The sequence below is a fragment of the Hordeum vulgare genome, chromosome 5H, assembly GCF_904849725.1.
Source record: "Hordeum vulgare subsp. vulgare chromosome 5H, MorexV3_pseudomolecules_assembly, whole genome shotgun sequence".
Taxonomy (NCBI): Eukaryota; Viridiplantae; Streptophyta; class Magnoliopsida; order Poales; family Poaceae; genus Hordeum; species Hordeum vulgare.
Window position 1 is genome coordinate 566,987,597 of NC_058522.1, and position 11,259 is coordinate 566,998,855.

The 11,259-nt window shown below is 48.8% G+C and overlaps 1 protein-coding gene across 1 annotated transcript; it reads left to right on the forward strand.

The window, feature by feature from the left end:
- Positions 1-6,406: 6,406 nt before the first annotated feature.
- LOC123453130 (non-specific phospholipase C1) lies at positions 6,407-10,043 on the forward strand. The gene is made up of 3 exons (XM_045129897.1): positions 6,407-7,659; positions 8,955-9,131; positions 9,352-10,043. Exons 1-3 carry the CDS (start codon positions 6,516-6,518, stop codon positions 9,666-9,668), a joined length of 1,638 nt encoding a protein of 545 aa, XP_044985832.1. The 5' UTR covers positions 6,407-6,515; the 3' UTR covers positions 9,669-10,043.
- Positions 10,044-11,259: the final 1,216 nt, after the last annotated feature.

Genomic DNA, 11,259 nt, shown 5'->3' on the forward strand with positions numbered 1-11,259 from the left:
TATTTGTTGTGTGTGCATGTCCACGTCTTCTGCTAGCGCCAGAGTAGTGGACACCTACTTGTTGATCCTCGGAGTCCTCCTGGTTCGATAAACCTTACAGTCCCATGTAAGGAAAATTTGTTGCTGACTACATCTCCACCTTTCACTTGGGATAACCAACGAGGGGCGAGAAGTATATCCATCAACTCGTCATTACTAAGGTCGGCCCCCTAATTGGTTGTGTCTGGCAGCGATCTTGTTGAAGACATTGTTTTGAGAGCGAGGATCTTCTCGAGGGTCAAAACCTATGATCTAAGATCGGGCGATGACGATGCTTGTATACTGTTTTTTTTTCTTGAAGGTGTCGCTTTTGGAGAATTTGGACTTCGGATGCTGTCTAGGTGGTGGTTCGTGCTAAAGTTACAAGGAATTGCTCACTGTAGCGGGACATATTTGTTTCTTCTTCTTTTTGTCCTTTGGTTGTGTGCATCTGTAAGAGAAACTCCAATGAGGCGACCCATTTCGTTCGCCGCCGTCCATTTGGGTCAGTGCGGACACAAAAGGCGGCCCAACGCGTCGACCCAAACGGTCATGCATATGGTTTTGGTCCGGGGGCGACCCATTCTAGGCTCATTTTTTAGCCGGATTTGCGTCCGCGTGGACACGCAACGGACACGGGCATGCTCGCCTTCTCCGTCGCCGTCCATTTTTTCGGCGACTCTGCCAGCTGTCGGTGCCTCCACATCTGCCCAGCAACCGCCCCACTCCCACGTCGCCCGCCGCCGCCGTCTTGCCGTCGGGGAGCCGACTGCTTCCCACTCCCGTGCCCGCCCACCACCACACAGCTCGTCCCGACCAAGAAGCCGCCTCGCCGCCCAGCAAGATCCTCACCGGCACGCTCGTCGGACACCGGCCCATTCGTCGGACGCCGGCAGGGCAGCTAGCTGGTCCGTGCGCGCCGCGATTCCCTTCGGACGGCCGTCTCCTTCGTATTAGAGAGGGGGTGATTGGCCATTATGACTATTTCGAGTGCAAAGAGGATGTCGTTGGCAAGATAGGTTTTTCCTCTTATCAGAAATGCACTGCCGCCATCCGAATGCTTGCATACGGAGTGCCCGATGATCTCATTGACGAGTACGTCCGTATGAGCGAGTCTACTTGCCTAGAGTCCATGTATAACTTATGCAAGGCTGTTATTGCTGTGTTTAGCCCTGAGTACTTGAGAAAGCTGACTGCTGAAGATACAACCCGTTTGTTGGCGATGAATGCCAGCAGGGGCTTCTCAGGGATGCTTGGTAGCATAGACTGCATGCACTGGAAGTGGAAGAACTGCCCTTCTGCTTGGCAAGGGCAGTATAAGGGCCATGTCAAGGCTTGCACTGTCATACTAGAGGTCGTGGCGTCTGAAGATCTCTGTATCTAGCACTCTTTCTTTGGCATGGCCGGATCACACAATGATATTAACGTGCTTCAGCGCTCGCCGGTGTTTGCTAGGCTTGCCGAAGGCAACAGCCCACCGGTGAACTTTATTGTCAACGACCACAACTACGACAAAGGATACTACCTGGGTGACGGTATCTATCCTCAGTGGACCACCATTGTCAAGACAATACCCAACCCTGTCGGAGAGAAGAGGAAAAGATTTTCTCAAGAGCAAGAGAGTGCTAGGAAGGATGTCGAGCGTGCCTTATGTGTTTTGCAATCTCGACGGGGCATCATTCGGTATCCTGCTAATACCTGGAGCATGCAGAAACTGTGGGAGATGATGACTGCTTGTGTAATTATGCATAATATAATCGTAGAAGACGAGCGTCCGGAACGTCTGTACGATCAAGGGTTTTCACTTTCAGGGTGAGAATGTTGTGCCTGAGCATGGAGGAGCGGTAACGTTTGAACAGTTCATCCATTTTCATCAAGACATACGTGATTGGAAAACTCACGTGCAACTGCAAAATGATTTGGTTGAGCATATGTGGGCTCATGTTGGCAACCAATATATTTATCTTATTTTATTCGTTTGCAAAACTATGTGAGACATTTTTATTTTTATTCGTCTTGTAATAACTAGGCTATTTTATTCTGTCCAAATTATGTTATTTGATTCAAACTATGCAAATTCATGCAAAATAGGGTGGCCAGCCGGCCACGCTAGCACATATGGGTCGGCGTGTTGGACGCGCTGCCGACCCATATCTAAAACAAAGCGGACGCCGGCCGGACGGCCGATCCAAACGAACAAAAAACGAACGAAATCGCCGTCCGTTTGAGTCGCCCCATTAGAGTTGTTCTAATGTCTTTACGAACGTTGTTTGAAAGGCTGGGTGTAATTGGTATAAAGGTAATTAGGGTCTGTTTGGTTCCCAGCCACACTATGCCAAGCCAAAATTTGAGAGCCACAGTTTAGTTGGTATATGTTTAGTTTTTGCCACATTTTATTGTTTCTATGACCCATTTGTCATAGAGTAAAAAAAATTGTCAACTTTTACCAAAGTTTGGCATTCGTTTTTTCAGCCACACTTTGATGACTTGCCATACTTTGACTTGGTAAAATTAGTCTCCAACCAAACAAATCCTTAGTATCTTACCGATATTAATATATTTCACTTGTCAAAGAAAAAGCTAGTTGGGCGTGGGTGAGCAGCAGCGTCAGTCAGACGCAGCAGGCATCGTGTAAAAAACAAAAGCAGGCATCGTGTACGGGAGCACCGCCGTGCACACAGCACACACACACACACGAATGCATCCGTCGCCAAGTTTGTTCCGAAATATCAGCACCAGCGCTAAGCACGAGCCACGCATCAGCAGCAGTAGTCGCACCATCTATGGCATCGTCTATCTAAATCTAATCATCAAAGTGGTGGATGGGAACCTGATGCCGGCCACACAGATGGCTAGGCTAGCCACTCGACGCGACAGCGACGCCTCGAAGCTGGGAAAGTAGCCCATCAGCCATGCTCATTACCGGAGCATCGAAGGCGTCATCAGTTAGTTCACTGATCGTGGTCAGTCGAGCGAACGAAACGGGCATACGCTGTTTCAAGTGTTGATTATTCTGCTTCTGCTACGGAGTGAATGATCCTCGCTGCGGCCACGGGAGCGAGCGTTCCACCGGCCATTTGGATGGACGCGCGCGCGATGACTCTTCTATTCGGAGGCTTGGCGTGCCGTGCCGTGCCGTGCGGGGTTAAAACTGTAGACGGTCGTCTCATCAAGATATAATGATTTAAAAGGTGTTGGGTCGTCATAAACCCTTGCTTGTGAGTGTGATCTTTATTTGCCTTGCTTGATTTCGAGCATAACGTACTACACCATCAAAAGTTAAGAAGCATAGTAAGCTTGGAAAGAAAAGTTAATAAGAAGCAAACAAGATCAACGTGCACACGTCGGGCGGGTAGGGGTTTCCGGCCTGCACCGACTGCCCATATATTAGGCTCTGTTTGTTTCAGAAGTCTCATGAAAATAGGACATTGTTAGTCCCTACCCATTTGTTTTTTTAGTTTCAACTAAAAAATCTCTAGTCCCTACCCATTTGTTTTTATGGACTAAGCAAAGACTAAAGTTCATTAAATGACATGCAAAAAGACAATGTTACCCCTAGTAATATACTACTCCTTTCGTTCCTAAATATAGGACCTTCTAGATATTACACTATAGACTATATACGGAGCAAAATGAGTGAATCTATACTCTAAAATATGTCTATATACATCCGTATATAGTCCATAGTGTAATCTCTAAAATGTCTTATATTTAGGAACGGAGGGAGTATAAATTGTTAAATGACATGTTAAAAATAGGACATTGTTGGAAAAAGTGCAAAATAAGTCCCAAAAAGACCCTCCCATAGGGACTTCTTCCTTTAGTCCCAAATACCCCCTTTTAGTCCCTACAAGTCCCTCCTGTTTGTTTTACATGGGCCTAAAAGGGACTTTTTTAGTCCCTACACAAAAAGTCCCTGAAAACAAACACCCCCTTAGAGCATCTCCAGCCGCCCCTCAATTTGCTCTCCCACGTCTTTTTTATCACCGAGGCAATAAAAAATCATTCGGTCGCATTCGAGGAGCCCAAATTTCATCGGTTAGGATTGAAATTGACGCCGGCGAAACCAGACCGAACACAACGCGTTGGGCGTCGGGATAAAGGAATTGGATGCAAAAACAAAGCGCGTCAAATTCCTCCCGTGTGGACCTGTCTAGTCAACGGTTGTGCGTCGTCGAGAGGCTTGGTCGTTCTCATCGCGTCGGTTCCCGTGCTGGTGCCCCGGTTGGGTTTCTAAGGCCTGGCAGTGCAATAATGGTGAGCCTCAGCGCGTCCCACGCTCTCCCACCAAGCGTACACACCACTCCCACCCTTTTCCCCGCTATAAAAGTCATGCCTCACCGCCGCTCGCCTCAGACTCGTCATCTATTCCCATCTCCCCATCTCTCTTGCCTCCATCGTCGGAAAACTCTTCCCGAGGCCATGGCAGAAAGATTCCCTAGCGATGGAGCGGCGGCCAACGGCTTCGATCGTCGGTTTCTGCACAAGTGGGAGGCACGCCTTCTCCAAGAGGCAAACTACCCGACGCCGCCCGAGATGTGCGTGTCGGGCGCATGGTGGCTCAGCGCCGGCAGCGTCCCTGTGCCCTCGCCGCCCTTTGGCATGGAGCGCGACACCGAGATTGCCTGGATCCAGGAGTCCTTGCCGGAGGACGCGCGATAGCAGCCCAGGTACGCCCCCGACAACCAGCCCCTGTGGACGGCGTACTTCCAACGCTGCCACGTCGAGCAGCTCGCATCCATCAACGGTGCTAGGGCGCTGAGGGGGCGACACAGCTTCGACGACCACCATCAATGGTGGAGCATCCCCGGACGCATGCTCCACGCCGTCCTCGAGCATCCGGAGGGAGGCAACGAGCCACTGTTGGAGTACCCAACGCCGTCGTTTTCGCACCAGAGCGGGAGCTCGTGGCTGCGAGGCGCATGGTAGGTCATCGTCGTCGTCCTCCGGCTCCCTCTCCTGCGATGCGGCGAAGCCGCTCGTTGCCATCAAGCCCGAGCCCCAGGATACACCGCTCCGTCAGCATAGCCGCAGTGGCAACCTCATCATAAACGAGGGCCGCCGCCAACCTTCCCCTCCCCGCAACCACCTTCACCTGGTCAAGCCATAGAAGGAGCCGACGGCGACCATCATGGTGAAGTAGGAGCACGAGGCCATGGTCGTCGACCTCGACGTCGGCCTCAAATGGTCGCGCGATGACTACGTGAGGCAGGAGATAGAGCGTCAGCGTCGCGCTGTGGAGGAGAACGCCGAGCGGCGCCACGATCGTGACGAGGGCGGCATCATCGTTCTCTCCGACAACGATGAGGAGGCGATCGCGCCGACCAAGCCCTCGGCATGAACTAGACCCGGGGCGGCGACTGCGGCATAGTTTTTTTTAAGATTTTATGTATGTTTTGAAATTTATATAAATATGAATGAGACCGTCTATAATTCGTCTAAAACAGGGTAATTTTCGTTGAATTCACACCGAATTTATGTTTGAAATCGACGGCAGGGGGTATCTTGAAGAAGACGCTATTTAAGGCCCCCATGATAAAATATCAACCCGTGACCTCGAGAAGACGCTATTTAAAGCCCTTGATGCCGCTAACGCATGATTGCCACTGTCTTCATGTGGATGACTGAGAGGATGCTTGGATACAAGAGACTAAAACTAGTCTGACAAAAACTAGTCTTTTTAAGAGGCTAAAGTTTCAAACACCCTGATTAAAGAGAGACTAAAACTAGTCTTGAGGCTAAAATCATTTAGTCAGGGGTACCCCTAGTAAAATATGCATTAGTCCTCTCTCTCTTCATTTAACTCCTCATGCAAGTTCTGGATTGGAGGGTTTAGAGGATAATAAATGCTCATTAACTTAAATAAATTAACAGTAACACGCCAGAAAAGGGATCTGCACATTTCAAAGTAAATTAAATGCAAGATTTCGACATGTTGAATTACTGCACATGGTGGTAACAGTTGACCGATTAACAACCCCACATGCAAGCAACGACAAGGAAAAATCTACAGATTCTTGTAGCATATCCATTCACATGAGCTAAGCGAGAGAGAGAGAAAAGAAAAAAACTAAGAGACAGAAATCCACTAAAAAGATAGCTAAGCGAGAGAGAGAAAAAAAGAACCATGCGGATAAAGTAAGTGACGGCCCATCGAAATAAAAACCTGTATACTGCCCTCGCGGCCCCACCTTTCCTGTCCCCACCAGTCAGCCTGAGAGCGTCGGCCCCGCACAGACAGCGTTTGCACCGACCCACCAAACGGAAGATTAACTTACCGCAAATGACACCGGGCCCCCACTTCATCACTAACCGGGACCCACCCGTCAGCCTCCCCCACTCCAACAGCCTAACCACCCTCCCGGCCCCATCCTACAAGATTGAGCGCAGCCCGCACGCGACCAGTTGAAATTAAAAGGGGAGCAAACCACTCGCGCAACACCACCAACCCCCCCACCCCCCTCGCCGCCGCCGCCGCCCTGACCGGCTCCGGCGCCATGGCCGCCGCCGGAGAGCGGCGCCTCCTCGTGGGCCTCCTCCTCCTGGCCCTGATGGTCTCCGCGCACTGCCTGGACGGCGGGGGCCACCACGGCCCGCGCCTGAAGCGGCGGCGCAAGAAGCGCGAGATCCACTCCCCCGTCAAGACGGTGGTGGTGGTGGTCATGGAGAACCGCAGCTTCGACCACGTCCTCGGCTGGCTGCGCGCCACCCGCCCCGACATCGACGGCCTCACCGGCAAGGAGTCGAACCGCCTCAACGCGTCCGACCCGTCCTCCCCGGAGATCTTCGTCACCGACAACGCCGGCTACGTCGACTCCGACCCCGGCCACGGCTTCGAGGACATCCGCGAGCAGATCTTCGGCTCCGCCGACACCTCCGCCGTCCCGCCCCCGATGTCGGGCTTCGCGCAGAACGCGCGCGGCATGGGCCTCGGCATGGCGCAGAACGTCATGAGCGGCTTCACGCCCGACTCGGTCCCCGTCTACGCCGCCCTCGCCGACGAGTTCGCCGTCTTCGACCGCTGGTTCGCGTCCGTGCCCACCTCCACCCAGCCCAACCGGCTCTTCGTCCACTCTGCCACCTCCCACGGGCTCACCTTCAACGCCCGCAAGGACCTCATCAACGGCTTCCCGCAGAAGACCATCTTCGACAGCCTCGAGGAGGACGGCCTCTCCTTCGGCATCTACTACCAGAACATCCCCGCCACGCTCTTCTACCAGAGCCTCCGCCGCCTCAAGCACCTCGTCAAGTTCCACCAGTACAGCCTCCGGTTCAAGCTCGACGCCGCCAGGGGCAAGCTGCCCAACTACGTCGTCATCGAGCAGAGGTACTTCGACTGCAAGGAGTTCCCGGCCAACGACGACCACCCCTCGCACGACGTCGCCAGGGGCCAGAGGTTCGTCAAGGAGGTCTACGAGACGCTGCGGGCGAGCCCTCAGTGGAACGAGACGGCTCTCATCATCACCTATGATGAGCATGGTGGCTTCTATGACCATGTCCCCACGCCCGTCACCACGCCCGTCGTTAAAGTGCCTCAGCCTGATGGGATTATTGGCCCTGACCCTTACTACTTCAAGTTTGACCGGCTTGGGGTGCGCGTGCCCAGCTTCCTCATCTCGCCCTGGATTGAGAAGGGCACCGGTGAGTTTCGCCCTTTATCTTCCAATTTAATGTCCATATAAGTGAAATTTATTGATTGGTTGATCAACACTAGCAGCAAATAGGAATATGAATTGACTTGCAAATGTGTACGTATTAGCTTGCGCTGTGTTTTTGATAGGCATTTCCTAACACTTGAACATGAGTGATGTTTAGTCCTATGAATTTCTTGTTGATTTCGCATAGAAGCATACATTTGTGGTATAGACTCATGTGCCGAGCTTGTTTCTAGTAATACATATCAATGACCTGAGGGCCTCTGCGTTTTAAATGTATTGCATATTATGAATAATGCGTAGAAGATTTGTAGCACTCATCTTACCAAGGTTTTTTTGAAGTGCCAGGCGCTGAGCAAGCGTTGTGCCTCCGCTTAGCGCAAGGACAGCTCAACAGGCGCCTAGGCATGCAGTAGCATTCTGTACGGACACCGTATGTGCATAAATAAGGGCACAAAAAAAAAACAATTTTCAAAGCATGTAAGTCATGTATTAACCCTAAGATCGCAAGCATGTTGGAGAAGGAGAGATGGGGAAGAACTAGAGGTCAGGGAAGGGGAAGAAAGCTAGCAGCGGTGAGGCTGGGGACGAAAGCCCCACATCTGGCCTTGCCTCTCCTCTGTTTCTCTCATCCCACTCTCCTCTGTCTAACCCTAGGCATCCGAGTGCTTTTTTCAATGCTTACCGAAAAGTGAAGCTGTAGGCATCTGCTCAGCGCTTAAGCGTGCCTAGGCGTATGGTCAATTTTTCACGGCATCTTACTTAATATAAGCTGCAAGCATCCTCCTGCATGACGGCAAGTATCCATGTGGACATGTATAGTTGGACAACTAGTAGTTTTATGGCCCTCGTCATCAAGAGGTGGACTTGCTTGCTATTTCATTCTAATGCCATCTTTGCTTCCTATTTGCCCACTTTATTAATTTGACAAATTCCGGAACTTCAACAAGTTGCTTAAAGACTCCATTCGGAAATTATGCTGCTACAGGAATAGAAATTAACTGGCTTGTGAATATTTGATCGTGTTTTATTTTGATTGGAACAGTGGATAAGTAGCAGTTTACAGGTTTTGTTATCAAGAGGTGGACTTGCTTTCTGTTTCATCATTCTAATGCCACCTTTGCTTCCCGTTAAAACCCTTGTATTAAGTAGACAAAACTTGGAACTTGACCAGTAGTTTAACCTCTACATCTTGAAATTGCTCTGTTTATCTTTTTGTGATTTGCTTTTTATATCAATATCTCAGTACTAAGTAAGTACCTTGCTTTGAATTTTCTGCAGTGATCCATGAACCAAATGGTCCGCAGGAATACTCACAATATGAGCATTCATCCATCCCTGCGACAGTGAAAAAGCTATTTAATTTACGTGCTAACTACCTCACAAAGAGGGATGCATGGGCTGGGACGTTTGAGGACTACCTCAAAGTTCGAAAGACACCAAGAACTGATTGTCCAGGTAAATTATTTTGGTAGTTCAGCATGTTACTACACTAATATGTTTGAGTTATGACATAGTTTTCATTTTATTGGCATATTATGCCAGCCATGGCTAGTGAACAATCATAAAGTAAAGTACATATTGGAGTTAACAATGTTTACGGTTGCTTTTCAATGTGGATATAAATGGCTGATTCTATTGGCATCCTAATCACATATATTAACTTTATCTGAAACAGAGAAACTCCCAGAGGTTACAAAGTCTCTGCGACCATTCGGTGCTAATGAAGATAAATCTCTTTCCGAGTTTCAAGTGGAGTTGATTCAACTTGCCTCTCAGCTCAATGGTGACCATGTCCTCAACAGCTATCCGGATATTGGCAAAACAATGAGTGTAGGGGAAGCAAATCGCTATGCAGAGGATGCTGTCTCCAGATTCCTGGAAGCTGGAAGGATTGCTCTTAGGGCAGGTGCAAATGAATCTGCCCTGGTGACAATGAGGCCCGCGCTCACCAGCAGAGCCGCAATGTCCACTGGCTTGTCATCTGAACTCTGATGGATTGTTCTGTATCCTGCCAACGGAGTCTGCATCATGATTTGCTCTACATCAGCTGTTAGCATTTATGCAATGGATATTAGATCTTACACATGTTTTTTTTGTACATATACACCATGATACTTCGTATCTGAAGCTTACTTCAGCGGATCCTCATGGTTTACGCTGAGATATCAGCTCAGGAGTATCACCCAACGACGTACCAGATGCATGCCAAATTCCACTTGTGGATAAGCTGTACAACCGGTATTTGTAATCCATAGTTGGGAAATTGTACCTATTCAGCTCTACTGTACCTGCCTGGAAAGCAGTTGAACTGCACTTTTAAAGAGTATTGTATCTGTATGAAGGATTGACGGATTTGGCCACCTGTAACTGTTTGCATCTATCTCCTGAATCTGAGTTTCACTTCAGTTGTTTCCAGAACCGCATGTCTCTGTTGGGATCTGCTTCAGTTCTCATTTCTTGTTGATGAGGTGCAACAAGATGATGGAATTGCTGCATTTCCAGTCCTGCGACATCATTCGATGAAAACTACTGATTTATACTTGCTGCGTGCAAGCTGATCAGTAACACGGGATATCTGACAGTGACTTGTGTTGCTGCCGAAGTGCCAATGGATGCATTGCCTGATTTCAGGTGAGAGGAGAGTGTATTTACCAGGCATAAACAGTGTTTATCATTTAAAGGCAACACGGTGTCTAATATCAGGACGCATGTAGTAACAAAGATGTTGAGAATGTAAATCAGATTTCAGAGATACTGAAGTGCACACTTTACAGATATCACTTGGCAATAACAACACCCTAGTATCTGGAGAGTGTCCGTGGGTTAGAAAGGAACACTTATGAATTCTATGGTGTGTGTTCTACATGGCTTTTTTGGAAAGGTGAAGCAGGGACATAGATATGATAAAATGAGGGGCAACCAACAGATTAGTTTGATTATCATAAAAGTATCGCCGGAAGAAATTGTTGTCAATCTGCAACACTTATTCTGGCTGGCATCTCATATCGTGTGTGCAAGCTAGAACTTGTAGCCATCAGCAAGTTCTATTTATATTGCTTTTACTAGGTCAATGACGATGCTCGTTGCCGAACTCGTCTATTTTATAACTAGCTAATTATAGGAGTATTTCAAAATTCTTGACCTGGAAGTATCTGATTTATTTATTTTCAAACAATTTAAGTCATTGCCACTCCTTCTGAGACCTGAGTAGATGTGTGAGGATTCTTGCAAAATAAGCGCAAAGTAATTGAAGTTTGTCTAAGATGCATACTCATCAATGGATATGGTACCAGCAGAAGAAACAAATCATGCATGTACGTAAATGCTTATTAGTCCTAACAACGAATGTAAAGCAAGAAATATGAAGGCAGATTTGCAGTGTTAACGCAATACCAGACAACTACGTACCATGCAAACCGAAGGTATTGCAGCAGGTTGCTCCACAGCGTATCTACCATATTGCGTTTTTCTTTTTCTTTGAGGAAGACCATATTGCGATCCTGATGGGACCTTTGAATCCAGCCGTATCCAAGGCCAAACTCTTGTCCTGCTGGAGCCGGTACGCCATACGCCTTTGTCCCGA